The sequence below is a fragment of the Mustela nigripes genome, chromosome 7 (assembly GCF_022355385.1).
Source record: "Mustela nigripes isolate SB6536 chromosome 7, MUSNIG.SB6536, whole genome shotgun sequence".
NCBI classification, from domain to species: domain Eukaryota; kingdom Metazoa; phylum Chordata; class Mammalia; order Carnivora; family Mustelidae; genus Mustela; species Mustela nigripes.
Genome location: NC_081563.1, coordinates 81692683 through 81708400, shown reverse-complemented (window position 1 = coordinate 81708400; position 15718 = coordinate 81692683). Strand labels below are relative to the sequence as shown.

General features: G+C 44.7%; 1 protein-coding gene across 9 annotated transcripts in view; it reads left to right on the top strand.

The window, feature by feature from the left end:
• The window catches only part of TBC1D8 (TBC1 domain family member 8), a 104117-nt gene that overhangs the window by 83317 nt on the left and 5082 nt on the right, over positions 1 to 15718 (top strand). For 8 of the 9 annotated variants that reach the window (XM_059406278.1, XM_059406277.1, XM_059406276.1 and 5 more), the window contains 8 exons: positions 1782 to 1996; positions 2979 to 3096; positions 5358 to 5643; positions 6397 to 6526; positions 6667 to 6765; positions 7510 to 7578; positions 13006 to 13246; positions 13789 to 13854. In XM_059406278.1, coding sequence (XP_059262261.1) covers positions 1782 to 1996; positions 2979 to 3096; positions 5358 to 5643; positions 6397 to 6526; positions 6667 to 6765; positions 7510 to 7578; positions 13006 to 13246; positions 13789 to 13854 — 1224 coding nt within the window. Of the gene's footprint in view, positions 1 to 1781; positions 1997 to 2978; positions 3097 to 5357; positions 5644 to 6396; positions 6527 to 6666; positions 6766 to 7509; positions 7579 to 7699; positions 7966 to 13005; positions 13247 to 13788; positions 13855 to 15718 lie in introns of those variants that run through there. The other variant, XM_059406280.1, reaches the window with a different exon arrangement.

Genomic DNA, 15718 nt, shown 5'->3' with positions numbered 1-15718 from the left:
TTCTTACGTTCCTCCCTCCTGTGGCTTCATCCCGGATCTTCATCCCACTCATCTCCCTTCCCTCTTCTCAGTCTCTCCCCTGAAGAGCAAAGCCCATCCCCTCTCTGGCCCAGGGTGCTTTTTTTTTTTTTGCTTTCCAGCACAATTGCTGGCATGTGCTTACTTGGGATTCATTGATAGGTCTATCACTGCTCACCTTGTTTCCCCTGCGGAGTCCCTTTTGGCTGGTTTCTTCATCAAGACAGGCCTTTTTGAAATTAAAAATGTCTTCTTTATTTTTATATTGAATGAAAACAATTTCAGAGTTGAAAGGAAAATAGGAATGAAAGAAAATCACACGATTCAGCTTAACCACCTACAGGTGATACCTGTTGATGCCACGGGCATAAAGCCTGCCTCTTTAATGAACATACACACACATTGCAATAAAAAAAACAAACCTAGCTCCTCAAGAGCTGTCTTTCCTTCCAAGTGGTAGTGTTGATGGAAAGACTGCTGTGGCGTTTAGGCTGTCATGGGTTGAGTGGCAGCTGTTAGTGTTAAGTGTTGAGTACAGGGAAATGTTGTAGTGAGTGTTTGTGGGGTGTGATGGGGAATCACGGTCGCAGAAGGTTGAGTCGGGGAGGGCAGTATACTAAACCCCATCAGAATTTAAAAACCTAAACTGGCGATTAATGGTGGAAGTGGGCCCCTTCTGCTTGTCCTGTTCTCCTGGGACCTCCCTGCATGGGGCCAGCCTCTGTCCTGGAACCCCGCTTGCTACCCGCGCCCCTGCGGGACCACTGGCCAGGACCACAGGTGCTTGGGTGCTGGCTGATGAGGGAATGGGAGCCTCATGCACTGTGGACGCCTCACCCCTGAAGTCCTCTCCCTGTCAGAGGCCTGGGAGGATCTTGGTGGTAGGTGGACTGGGCGGGGTCGCCCTGCCTGTCATGAGCTCAGCCTCTGAATTTTTTTTTAAATTAACATATAATGTATTATTTGTTTCAGGGGTACAGGTCTGTGAATCATCAGGTTTACACAATTCCCAACACTCACCATAGCACATACTCTCCCTAATGTCTGTCACCTAGCCACCCTATCCTTCCCACCCCACCCCCCAGCAACCCTCAGTTTGTTTCCTGAGATTAAGAGTCTTTTATGGTTGTCTCCCTCCCCAGTCCCATCTTGTTTCATTTTTTTCCTTCCTACCCCCTCCACCACCCCCCACCCTGCCTCTCAAATTCCTCATATCAGAGAGATCATATGGTAATTGTTTCTGATTGACTTATTTTGCTTAGCATAATACCCTCTAGTTAACATCCACGTTGTTGCAAAGCCCCTGAATTTCTTGTTGCAGCTTGTTGGCTCCTTGAAAATTGATTACTAAACAGAAGTGCACCTTCTTGTGTGTTTCACACATACGTGCTCAGTAATTTCATGTTGAGTTAATGTATGAAAATTGTGTGTATGTCTGTATGTATAGATACACACATCTACCCAATCTTCCTATTACTAGAGAATACAACTTGGGAAAAGCGTATTAATACAGCTGTTTCTGGTATGAGCTGTTTCCCTCCCTATAAGGTTATTCTTAGAAAAGCCATATTGTTTCATTTTTTTTCTTTTTTTTCTCGTTTTTGGCAGAATGAAAGTCCTTTTGGTTGTGTGTGGTCTCAAGATATTTTCTGTCCTTCAAGTAATGAGACCCTATTGAGGTCTTCCAGCAGGACAAGCCCCCTCCCCAGCTTGACTCTGTCCTGGTAACCTGCCCCCTTGAAAAAATCCTTTTAAATCATCAGATGCTGTAACCGATCTCGCCTCGCATCCGGGTTACTATGGTAATCTGGTGGAGGAGTCCATGGGAAAATGTTGCCTGGTGACTGAGGAGATAGAGCGGGACCTGCACCGTTCCTTACCAGAGCATCCCGCCTTCCAGAATGAAACCGGAATTGCTGCTTTGAGGAGAGTCTTGACAGCCTATGCCCACCGGAACCCCAAAATTGGGTACTGCCAGGTAGGGTGTGCAGTGGAGGAGCAGAAATCTTTGAGTCCGTGTCTTGTGTTGATTACCCAGGCTTCGGGTTCTGTTGTTCTTGGCTGTCTGGTACCCAGGACGGTCCTGTGTAGGCTCTGTGCTTTTGCTTTCCTTAAAGAATGTATCAAGTAAGGCCTCAGGCATCATCTCCTTATAGTCAAACAGGTTGATGACTTAAGATTAGAAACTTTACCTGGTGCCTGAAAAGAGCAGTGCACATGATGAGTTGTCCAGGGCAGGACAGTTTGTCTTCACCGCCTCTCCAGGCCTCCACTGTAGGACGGCAGTGATAACGCTTCTCTGGAGCTTTATCTTTCTAGACCTCTGCAGAAGTTACAGGGATTATTTTTAAAATCTCCATGCTATTGGGGGAGCAAAAAATGTTTGTGGCCGATCCCTTTCCTTCAGGAAGCACAAGTGGAAATAAGCCGCCCTCTAAGTAGTTGTTGAGTTTACTTGGAAAGTGTATTCAGGGATGTGGTAAACAAGCACAAAATAGAACCTGGTAAAATAAAACACCCCTGCCCCCACCCCAGCACTAGATGGGGTTAGAGAAGTTTCTGATAGCTGAAAATAGAAGAGTTTAAACTTTGCTTTCCCATGAAAAGCAAAATCAACCCATGAATGTTTTGTGTGTGTGTGTGTGTGTGTATGTGAACATACACACAGAATAGCTGGATTTGACTTGAGCCTGAAGCCCGCACCACAGCTGGCCCCAGCATTCCTAGATGGGGACAGTGACAGAAGGGTGGCTGGTCATTCAGCCTAGGGTGTCTTGTGGGGACCGTATTGATAAACTCAGTCATTCCACTTTACAAGTGTCAGTGTGGTTGGGCTAGATGGGGCGTCTCATCGGCAGCCTTGACTTCTGTGGACCCTTTGGGCTTGTGTGGTTTTTCATGTCTTCTGTGGCACAACGTGGTGTGATGCTAACCACCCCCTCCTCTGTGAACCTGTGCAGTCCATGAACATCCTGACCTCCGTTTTGCTGCTCTATGCCAAGGAGGAGGAGGCCTTCTGGTTGCTCGTTGCCGTGTGTGAGCGGATGCTGCCCGACTACTTCAACCATCGGGTCATTGGTAACCTGTCTCCTTCCTCCTCCTCTTCCTCTTCTGTGCTTGGGGATCAGGGCCAGAACCGGGGCAAAGAGGTGTTGACACATCAGTCCTTGTCCAGAAATCCCCAGTACAAACGCTGTTTGGCTCTTGAATGTGCAGAACCGACAGGTGTAATCTCTGTACCGTTCTGCCGAAAGGGTGGAGTAAGTTACCTGAAAAGAAAAATGTTGAGGTTCAAGAAACAACCTGAAAGGGAGGGTGGTTTGGCCCACCCTACCCAAGGAGCTCACACAGACAGATGTCCCCTTTCCCTTGTGGAGACTCTTGAGGCTGGACCTGAAGGGCAGCCTGGGACGCCCCTCTCCCTCGACTTGTATACAGTAAGTGAGAAGGCTCCTTGTTGGCCCCCTGCTCTGGGCTGACCTGCGACCCCACCTGCTGTCTTCCTTTTCTGTGGCCCATTGGAATCTGCATTTCCCCTGTGGTCTAGCACCTCCTAGTGGACGAAGTGATAGAAACGTTGCTTCAGCTTGCTGATAACTCTCAGATACCCTTTCTGGAGATGCCCTGAAATTTGGGTAGCAGCAGTGGGAACAGAAACGAAAGAACCAGTTTGAGACAGAATTTGGTAAAAGACTGGAGGTGGGGGCAGGTCAGGAGGAAGATGCTCCCGAAGACTGGAGTCAAGAACTGAGGGAATGTGAGGACCCCCTGGGAGTAAGCGGGGGCTCTCTAGGAAGGACGTGCCACTTGGTACCTTTGGTGGCCTTTTGGGATGCCTTAGACTGTTTTCCCTGGCTCCCTCCAGGTGCCTGAGTGATGGGCTTCCTTCCCTTTCCACTTGATGCTGGGGGAGGCAGCTTAACCTTGTACACAATAGCACAGAGTCATCGGAGCCACGGGTAGGCAGGGTCACGGGTAGGCAGGCTGCCAAAGCCGCCATTGGTTGATGGTGCTGCTGGGGGGCAGTGCCTACTCCTCAGTGACCAGCAGAGCCTCCATGGTAATGGGTATCCCTATGTGAGCACCGCCGCAGTACAGCCTGGAGCATTTCCATAACCCACCAAGTCCCCTTCTGCCCCTTCCCTGCCACAGGCAACTCTTGCTCCTGATGTCTGTCACCACGGGCTAGTTGGACCCGTTCTTGAACTCGATCTAAATGTAATCATGGAGAACGCACTCTTCTGGGTCTGTTTTCCTGCTCACAACACGAGGTTGCTGGAGCATTAGTACTCTGCTCCTTCTTCTGGCTGAGTCATACTTCACCGTACTCTCAGACCGTGATTCATTTATCTGGTCACCTGTTAGAGGTCTGAATTGTTGCCAGTGCTTTATTGTAAGTGAAGTTGAAATACACATTCAAGTGTAAGTCTCTCTGTGAATCAAGATTGCCCATTTTCTTGGTATTTACCTAGGAGTAGAATTGCTAGGTCATAGGTTAGAGGGATTTTTAGCTTTATAAGTAACTGTCAGTTTTTCAAAGTGATATATACTGTGACCATAGAAACCCTATCAGCAGTGTGTGAGTTCTGGTTGCTCACATCCCTGTTAGCTTTCAGAATTGGCCTTTTAAGTTTGCTCTTCTAGCAGGGAAGAAGGAATCTATTATGCAGGTTTAACTTTGCATTTCTTTGATGAATGATACTGAACACAATTTTCTGTGCTTAGTGGCCATTTGTTTATTGTTTCTTTTGAAGTATCTGGTCCCATATTTTGCCTTTTTAAAGGAAAAATAGGTTTTTGACCACTAAGTTGCAAGAGTTGTTACTTTGAACACAAAACCCTTGTCAGGTATATGTATTACAAATATTTTCTCAGTGTGAAGTTTGCATTATGATTTTTATTAATGTTTTTTGAAGAATACCAGTCTTTGATTCTCTTGAAGTCCAATTTATAGTTTTCTTCTGTGGCTAGTGCTTTTTGTGTTCTAAGAAATGTTGCCTTTTCCCTGTATTTTTCTTAAGCTTTATATTATTAGCTTTTATATTGAGGTCTATGACACATTTCAAATATATTTTCTTGTATGATGTGAAGTAGGATTTGAGGTCCCCCCGCCTCTGCCCCCACACAGGTATGCACTTGATTGAGCATTATTTTTTGAAAATACTATCCTCTCCCCACTGAATTACTCTAGTTAGTGTCAAAAATCAGTTCAGTACGAGTCCTTTTCTGGGCTCAAATTCTGTTTCATTCTGCTTATCTCAGAGTAGTTTCAGTTTCAGGCTGACTTTAGGAAGTGTGCCTCCTTCCCCAACCAAGTCTCCATGACCTGCCTTTTCCAGGGGCCCAGGTGGACCAGTCGGTCTTTGAGGAGCTCATCAAGGAGCACCTCCCTGAGCTGGCGGAGCACATGAACGACCTCTCGGCCCTTGCCTCCATCTCTCTCTCCTGGTTCCTGACTCTGTTCCTCAGCATTATGCCTCTGGAGAGCGCAGTGAGCGTTGTGGACTGCTTCTTCTACGATGGGATCAAAGCCATTTTCCAGCTGGGGCTGGCAGTGCTGGAAGCCAATGCCCAGGGCCTGTGCAGCAGCAAGGACGATGGCCAGGCCCTCATGGTCCTCAGCAGGTGCGCTCACTGGGTGGGGGAGGGGGTGAAATAAGGAGGGCCATTGCGGGCTCTGCAAAATAGACCAGGTGGAGGCAGCAGGGGGTGCCCAGCAGGGCTGTCCCTGTGGAATATTTGCTTCCACTCTGCCACTTGTCACGCAGTAGTCCCCACCGCCCCCACCAGAGTCAGCCAGTCAGGTGGCACTGTTGCCTGCATGTGGTGAAGAGCGCCATTTTCCTGGCTCCTGTCTAGCAAGTAAGAGAGGGTACAGGAGGAGAGCAGGGACTCTCACTTGTCTCTGAGGAGATAGGCACTCACGGTGGCCTTGACTGGGGCAGGCAGGCGTTGGGAGATGATGGTCTTAGGCAGCCAGCTGGAGATTCCAGACCCTGGATGTGTAGGGGCTGGTGTGTTACAGTCCCTGAGACCAAGGACCGGAACTTGGGTGTCTTGGAGCTGAGGGGAGGTTCCCGTTCAGAACATGGAAGCTTACAATGGCACATATGCACGGAACTTTGTATGGACTTCAGCAGAGTCCCAGGTCCCTGCAAACCTACCCATGGGCCCAGATCAACAAGCCTGGCTATAGGCATGTCTCCTTTTCTCTAAGGGAGCACAGCAGTTGCTATCTCGCCCTCCTCCCAGAGTTTGGAGATGAATGAGCTGCGTCTGAAAGTGCTCTGACATGATGTCCCCCGGGTCCCCAGGAAGGTGCGTGGTGTGGTGCAAGGGGAGGGGAAACTGTACTTCAGTAGTGGGTTGTGTGCTCAGGTTTCTAGATCATGTTAAGAACGAGGACAGTCCTGGACCCCCCATCGGCAGCCACCATGCCTTTTTCGCCGACGACCAGGAGCCCTACCCTGGGACTGACATTGCTGACCTGATCCGGGACTCCTACGAGGTGACAGGGCCTGGCCCCACCCACATCCTCTGGGAAACCTGGTTAGGGGTGGATTTTGAGGGAGGTTCCCTGGCGGATACTGCTGTCCTCTTTGTACAAAAAGGGGTTCTGTAAGTGTGTAACTCCTGGTTTCTCTGCAGAAATTCGGAGACCAGTCTGTGGAGCAGATTGAGCACCTGCGATGTAAGCACAGGATCAGGGTTCTCCAGGGCCACGAAGACACCACAAAGCAGAATGTGGTGAGTCACGGGTTGTCAGAAGGACAGTTGGCCCTAACCCAGACTCTGTTGTGGTTGGTCCTAAGAATGCCCAAGCTTTTGGGGCACTTGGTTGGTATATGACTCGATCCTTGGGGTCCCAAATTTGAGCCCCATGTAGGGTGTAAAGATTTTTACACCTAACTTTACACCCCATGTTGGGTGTAAAGATTACCAAAAATAAATAAACTTAAAAAAAAAAAAAAAAGAATACCACTCCCCCAATCCTGCATTGAATTAGGGTGACCTGGTGTAGAAACAGGGGTATTAGAGTCAGACAGACTGTGAGTAATTTAATCCCCATGAGCCTCAGTTTCCCTAGTTGTCAAACGATACTAAGAGGATACTAGAGGATATTAATACTCAGCATCCGGGACTAAATGAGGTACGAAATAGAAAAATGCCTCGCACAGAGGCCTGCAATGCTTGTTCTTCAGGAGGAACATCCTGGCCAAGCTGCGTCTTTGTTAGAGTTCGACTTCCCTTAGAACTCAGTGTAGAACTTACCCGTTTGTCCCGAGGCCCTGATGTGTGAATTGGAAAGGCTGAGGGTAAACACCCTGAGAAAGTTACCATGACGTGATCTTGGCATCAGAAAGGAACAGACTGCTCTGGTAGACAGGACACACCTGGTGTCCCCCACGAGCAGAAGAGACCCCTGTTCCCTCTGATCGTTCTGGGTGCAGGCAGAGAACTCACCCCACTGTTGTTGGTTGTTTCCTCAAGCTCCGAGTTGTTATCCCAGAAGTCTCCATTCTTCCTGAAGACCTGGAAGAACTCTACGACTTATTCAAGGTAGGAAACTCTGGGAAGATGAAGGAGTGACGGGTTGTCAGCTGGTCAGGGGTCGGCAGGGGGAGGGCTGCGGGAGTGGGTGAGTACGCGGCTGCTGGAGGGGTCTGCCGCGTCTGTGCAGTGGCAGCACAGGCTGGAGCTTACCCCGCCTGCCAGCTCCATCTTGGTCTCGCCTGCCTATGGCCTACACGGGAGCTGTGGTCTGCAGAGGGCCTCCTTCGATGCTGGTAACCTGTTCCATGCTGTTCTACGCAGAGTTCCCAGGCCTTGGTGGATGAACAGTGAACATTACTGACATTCCCACCTCCTATACTTTGTAGTGACTCATACCCCCCCATAATACATGTAAATAAATTTTTATATTTGGCTGCTACGGGTGCCACTTTATCTTCTATTTTCCCTTAATACTATTATTAACACTTATCCATGTTGCCATGTAGTCTTACTCATTTTAAAATTACCTTATAATCTATCATATTGGTAATACTAAATAAGCCATATTTCTAATATTTGGATATATAGGTGAACACTCAGGTCTTGCCCAATGAAGAAAATTTTCAGGTGCCCTGCTGAAAGTTTCCTTCCTTGAAATACTGGATAAAAATAGGGAAGGCAGGCAGGCACACTGCTCCACTCATGATAGCCTGGCAGTGAATGGGGAGACAGAAGAGTTGGAGAAAGCAAGTTCTGGGTCTGGCTTCCAGGGCTCTTCCAGGTGGGGACTCTGAGCTACTGTCACTTCTGAACCCAGAGTGTAAACTGATGGACAGAGTAAGAAGCAGCACTTCAGGGACTTCTAAGTGGAGCACTGGAGGTTGCCTGAACTGTGCGTGCATCTGTCACGGCCCATTTCCCCGCAGTCACTGAAATGGCCTTGGCTTAGTAGAGTCCAGGCACCCCTTGTTCCTGATAAGCAGGATGTGTGCTGACGACTGCTCAGGACTGTGTCTTCTGTAAACAGCCTCTGTCTTTCAGTTTCATAGTTTCCTCTGTTTCATGAAGAAAATATGAGAAGTCAAAGTGTCCCAAGTCCCCACCCCTCTTTCCTTGACTTTCAAGGAGGAAAAACAGGGCATGCTAGGAACATAAAGACAGGTAGACAAATGTGTTGTTCAGCATGAAAAGTATTTCATCTACTTAAGGCTAACTGCTCTCAGTTTGAGAGAATAAGAGCTTTCACAGATCCGAATTTATATAATTTAGACGATTGCTTTAAATTAATAAAAGTAAAATTCATTAAGTACTAACCATACTCATCTTTAATAAGAGTAAGGAAGATAGAGCCTACTGTTTTCCTATTTCTGTCTTTCCTATGAATGATATGTTAAGTGTTTATTGAAATTTTATTTGTTGTTAGCTTTACAACTCTTTCACTTATGTAGGACTAACTACAAAGAAAAACTTAGAAACTATCTAGATACAATATAATTTTTAAGATACACTTCCAAAGGAAATTCCAGTAAAACAGTTTCATAATCATGGTGTCTGATTCCATTATACATGCCAAGGTATATAATATATGTGTTATATACAATATATTGTATTATGTTATATATAGTATATTTGTGTTACATACAATATATTGTAAAACAGATTTGTGTAACTCACTCCAGTACTTTCTTTCCAGGCCCAGAGTCTGCATGTGTCCCATGTAAGAGCCCCATCAGACTATCCTCTCTCCATACTCCTGGTCAGCTCTGAATTTTCTTTGCTTTCATAGTCTGACTTCATGTATTTGTTTTTTAAAGATTTTATTTATTTCCTTGACAGAGATCACAAGTAGGCAGAGAGGCAAGCAGACAGAGAGAGAGGGGGGAGCAGGCTCCCTGCTGAGCAGAGAACCTGATGTGGGGCTTGATCCCATGACTCTGGAATCATGACCTGAGCTAAAGGCAGAAGCTTTAATCCACTGAGCCACCCAGGTGCCCCTCTAGTTGGGTTTTAAATATACTTCTGGTCTTGTCTTTTTTTTTTTTTTTTTTTTTAGATTTTATTTTTATTTATTTGAGAGACAGAGAGAGAGAAAGACAAGTGGGGGGAGCAGCAAAAGGGGAGGAGAGAGGTGGAAAGAATCTCAAGCAGATTCCATGCTGAGCATGGAGCCCAACCAGGGGCTCTATCTCATGACCTGAGATCATGACCTGAGCCAAAACCAAGATTTGGATGTTTGACTGACTGAGCTACGCAGGTGCCACTACTTCTGGTCTTTTCAACTAGAATTTCATTTTTTCAGGGAAAGGGGTCACATAGCAACATCCTTCCATTGTTTTATAAATACATGATAGGTTATTAATAAGGATTCTGTTCCTTAACCTCATTGTATCCTTCCCTAAGCCTGGAATGAACAGGCATGATCACTTTGTGTTAAGATCAAGTAACTCTGACCAAGTTCATTACGCATTCTTTCATTTTCAAGATCAACAATATGCTTGGTACTTAATGAAATCTATTTTTATTGATAATTTAAAGCAATTTTTTAATGCTCGAATATAACTTTTTCCTTCCAGTTTCACGTGTATAACTGACATACAGCACTGTGTGAATTTAAAGCATATAGTATGACTTAAATATATTGTTGAATGATGAGTACGATTAGTTTAATTAGAATCCATCTCTTCTAGACATTAAAAAAAAAAAAGAATTTTTTCCCCTTGTGATAACTTTAGGATCCATTCTCTTAGCAACTCAAATACACCATATAGCCATTAACTGTACTCGTCCTGTTGTACATCACATCCCTAGTGTTTACTCTAACCAGACGTTTGTACCTTCTGTCCACCTCCTCCAGTGCCCCCATACCTCACCCCGGCCTTGGGGAACCACAATTCTGATCTCTTTTTCTGAGTTTGGGGTTTTGTTTTGTCTTTAGATTCTACATATAAGTGAGATCATAGAGTACGTGTCTGATTTCTTTCACTTAGCAGGAGTGCCCTTATGGTCCATCCGTGTTGAACAGTCTCAAATTACGTAAATTCGGATTTGTGATGTCTGTCTTCTATTCTCTTAAATTGAAAACAACATCATTAATCTTAACTAAGTAAGATGTTTACAGTGTAATACATACTCAGTGTCCTAGAATACTTCAGGAAACACCAAAGACCTGAAACAGTTACTTATGTCTTCCATAAACCTGCTGTTATTGAATTACCAGGCCTTAGAGAGCATTAGGTCTCTTTAATAATATTTTACTTGCTTACATGTTCTGGTTAAGACTTTTATTTTCAGGGGCACTTGGGTGGCTCAGTGGGTTAGGCCTCTGCCTTCAGCTCGGGTCATGATCCCAGGACCTGGGATCGAGCCCCACACCGGGCTCTGTGCTCAGCAGGGCCTGCTTCCCCCACTTCTGCCTGCCTCTCTGCTTATTTGTGATCTCTCTCTCTTTCAAATAAATAAATAAAATCTTTGGGAAAAAGAAGACTTTTATTTTCAAATTTTAATTAAAAATCACAAAATAAAGAATAAAAGTATACTGACTCTTACCATTTAAAAAAAAGAAGAACTTTTAAGCAAAAAATGAAAGGGTCTCATCCTGTCTGTACCTACAGTCTTACCCTTGTACTGGTAATTATTGTTAACAAATTGGTGAATATGTTTCCTGATTTTTTTTTTTCCTTTTATACTTTCTCTCTCAGACACACCTTCCCTCCCACCTATGACATGGAAAAAATAGCTGTATAGTTTCATTGTAGGGCTGAACCATCATTTACTTAACCGTTCATCTGTTGAGACACATTTATGTTTCCAGGTTTTTGCTGCTTTGTTAAACTGTGCTGGACTGAGCATCTTTGTGCCTTTCCCTGGACACCAGTGCTGCAGTTTCTGTGGGATGGGGTCCTAGGGGTGCATAGACTGTATTTAGCTGTATTGCTAAATTGTGTTTGATTTTTCAAATTTCACTTCCATGGGAATACACTGATGATGTCCAAGAGGGCTCCTGTCCTACATTCCACACACACCCAGTTTTTATTAAGAATCTTTTGCAATTTTGCTAGTCTTATAGAAAATTGCATTTTATTATAATTTTAATTTGTTTATCCATTCGTAGGGTTGACTACAGCTAATTGTGTACTTCTTGGTATCACCTGCTTACATCCATGGTCTTTTTTTTTTTTAATTGGTTTGTTTTTCTGTAGGGTTCTGTGTAAACTGGTTGCACAAGTCCTAGGCTTATTTATTATAACTTTTCTTGGCAGGATTCTGTGGGGCTTTAGTATCACAGGATACACAGATATACAATGGACTTTTGCAGTATGTCTTGAATTTTTAGGAATGGAAATTCACTGGACTGTCGTTTCACACTGAAAAGTTCTTGTGGTATTTTTCACAATTCTGCGAAGGCAACCCAAAGGACTAGGCTGCCAACAAATACAACAGTAAAACTATAAATGGTATTTTGGTTTTCATCCAAGGATCTGGGTTCACATATTACAGCTTCTATACTTGTTCCCGTGCCACGGTGATGGGTGGAGGACGCTAAAATTGTGCAGAAGCCTGCAGTCATTGGGAATTATCTCAGTGAGTCAAGATGTCCCAAGAGGTGATTTACCATGGGTGTAAGAGATGCATCCTAAAGAGGGGACCCTCAGGGAAGGATCAGTTTTGAGTGCTCTGGTTGTCAGTATATTCCCAAGACTTGGAATCACTTTTTTTTTTTACTTCCAGTTTTTTGAATTGTTAATATATTCACCTTGCTCAAAATTAAAAACTTATAAGAAAGTATGCAGTGAAAAAACTTGGTTCTGGGGCACCTGGGTGGCTCAGTTGGTTAAGTGTCTACCGTCAGCCTGGTCAGGATCCCAGGGTCCTGTGATTGAGTCCTACATCTGGGACTGCGGGGACTCTGCTGCTCCCTCTCCTGCCACACTACCCACTGCTTGTGGGTGCTCTCTCTCAAATAGTAAAATCTTAAAAGAGACTTGGTTCTACATGTGAGTTCCCACCCCTATTTCCCCTCTCCACAGGCAACGAGGGTGACTTGTTTCTTTTATGTTCTATAGATCTGTCTAGCACTTTTTTGTTTTCAGATGTGATTTGATGAGAAAACAGAATAAAAATTAGGTCTCCTAGAATTAAAACTATGGCAGCTAAACATTGAAAAATGGTTAAAATGGTTAAGTTTTGTTAGATATTATGTGCTCCAATAATAAAAAAAAAAAGACCTTAGAGAAAGAGGTCAAATTACATATCTTATGGGCATGAAGTGTAAGGTAACAAGGTAACAAGGGACATCTTTTACTTGTCTGGTTAGAGTAATGAGATTGTAAGCACTTTTTTCATTTGTTCGTGTTATAGTGTTCTTATTCAATACATAATTTACGAGGCCAAGTGAGTCCTGAGCGAAGGCCAAGTTAACCCTGGCTTTTAAGCGTGCATCCCCCCACAGGTGCTCCCATCTCTCACAGATCCCTCTCTCCCTCTTGTCTGAAGAGAGAGCACATGATGAGCTGTTACTGGGAGCAGCCCAGGCCCATGGCCCCACGCCACGACCCCAGCAGGCCCTACGCAGAGCAGTACCGCATAGATGCCCGGCAGTTCGCACACTTGTTTCAGCTTGTCTCACCCTGGACCTGTGGGGCCCACACGGAAATCCTCGCAGAGAGGACTTTCAGGCTCCTGGATGACAACATGGACCACCTGATCGAATTCAAAGCATTTGTGAGCTGTCTCGGTAGGACCCTGTGGGTCTTCACTGCAGTGAGTTAATCTGGGACGGGAGTCTGTGAACACAAGACAGGGTGGACTGTGGAGCGGGCAGACCCACGCAGTGAAATGTATTTGGGACTGGCCTGATATGATTTGGAGATTTTAGAAACCACTCTGCAGGCTCCTCTTATGATGACACTTACAAGGAGGGTGAGAAGGGCCCAAGCTCTCAACACACAGGATCATTGCTCCTGTTCTCCTCGGGCGCCCAGGGTGTGGTGTGGCTTGTTAGGGGCTGTGTTCTTGACTCCTGCCCATGAAATTAAAATCTTTCAGAAGGTATGAGGCCAGACAAAATTCAGGAGGTTATCCTGCACCTCAAGAGTGACCTTTTCTTGTTTTCATTTCAAACACCCTATGTCTGGTAGTAGGGACAGCGAAGTATTGAGTGAACAAGTACTGATCATACTAAGTTCTCTCCCCACAGTGAGGTTGTGTCACAACAAATGTACTTTATCCATTTGCATCTCCTCATTTTCTCTCATCTTTTTTTTTTTTTTTTTGAAGATGTTATGTATAATGGAGAAATGAATGAGAAAATCAAACTGTTATATAGACTTCATATCCCTCCAGGTAAGAAATTCTATGGAGAAAATCTAAGTTCTGTTCTGCTTTGACACAAGTAAGCCTTGTATGTGACTCTGAAGTTCTTCTCTTTTAAAGTTCCATTTAGACTTGAGTCAACAGATGTTTTTAATCTGGGGTTGCTGATAACAAATTTTCATTACTGAGCTGTATGGCCTATGACAGCAGTTGCCAAACTTGAGCATGCATCAGAATCATCTGGGGGGGCTTGTTAAAACCCATATTCCTGGGCGCCACTCCACTGTTTCCGGCTCCCTGGTTCTGAGGACCACACTTTGGTAACCGCTGGCTTGTGGAGTATGTAAGGAAGCAGACCCTGGTTGCCTTAATAGATGGGTTATTTAAGCCTCCTCTTTTGAAGGACCATTTCATTCTTCTGGCATGTAAGTCCATACTTCCCTCAAGTTTCAGCAGGTAACCGGGAACAAAGAAAACAGTTTGAAACCTAAGATGTCATACTTGGCCTTAACCTTATTCCTTGGATCTTTTGAAGTCACAGAGGTGGGTTAGTAATGCCAGCATGGTCTCTGGACCCCAGGGCCATGGTTCTGGTGTTGGATGGGGCCCCTGACAGAACTTCCAATGAAGGAGGCTAGGAAAGTTTTGGTTTTTACAACCAACACTTCTGGAAAAGTTGGAAATGCATATAACCATCATTTGTGGCTTTCTGGGTCCACTTCCTGAAACTGAGCCATTACCAACTGGACAACTGCAGTGTGCCCCGGGAGCATTCTGTAGCAGCTTTCTTCCTCTGCCTTCCCACAGACTTGTTATTCCTCAATTACAAATGGTTTGGCATCAGTGAAGTTCTTTGCCTTTTATGCCAGTGTTAGTGAGTTTAGTTTTTTATTTTTTTAAAGATTTTATTTACTTATTTGACAGATCACAAGGAGGCAGAGAGGCAGGCAGAGATAGAGAGGAGGAATCAGCCTCCCCGCTGAACAGAGAGCCCGATGTGTGGGGCTCGATCCCAGGACCCTGGGATCATGACCTGAGCTGAAGGCAGAGGCTTTAACCCACTGAGCCACCCAGGTGCCCCCGAGTTTAGTTTTTTAATTTGCCTTTATTTTTCACAAGTGTTTTCCTACTAACATAGGAGACATGCATAATTATTCCTCTACTATCATCGCGGCCATTCTTCATGATCATTGTCTGTATCTAATATTGCTAAACAGGATTATTTTATTTCAATTATTTCATCTCAATTTTTAAATAAGCGTTTTATTTTGGGATAACTTTTAGATTTATAGAAAAATCACAAAGATGGTAAAGATGGAATTCTAACTTTTTATTTATCTTTCTAAAGTGTTTTATTAGTTTCAGGTGTACAACAGAGTGATTCAACAATTCTGTACATTACTCAGTGCTCACCATGAGGACAGGGGGTACCCCTAATCCCCATCACCTACTTCACCCATTCCCCTATCTCCCCTCTGGTAACCACCAGTTTGTTTTCTATAGTTAAGAGTCTCTTTCTTGGTCTTTTTCAACCCCTTTGTTCATTTGTTTTGTGTCTTAAAATTTCACATCTGAGTGAAATCATATGCTATTTGTCTTTCTCTGCCTGACTTTGCTTAGCATTATATATACTCTCTAGCTCCACCTATGCTGTTGTGCACAATTAGATGGCATGATCTCATTCTTATGGCTGAGAGATATTCCGTGTATGTGTGTACCACATCATCTTTGTCCATTCATCAGATGATGGACATTTGGGCTGCTTCCATAGTTTGGCTATTGTAATAGCCAAAAATGCTGCAATAAACATAGGGGTGCATATACCCTTTGATTTAATGTTTTTGCATTTTAGGGGTAAATGCCTGTAGTGCAGTTACTGGAACCATAGGGTAGA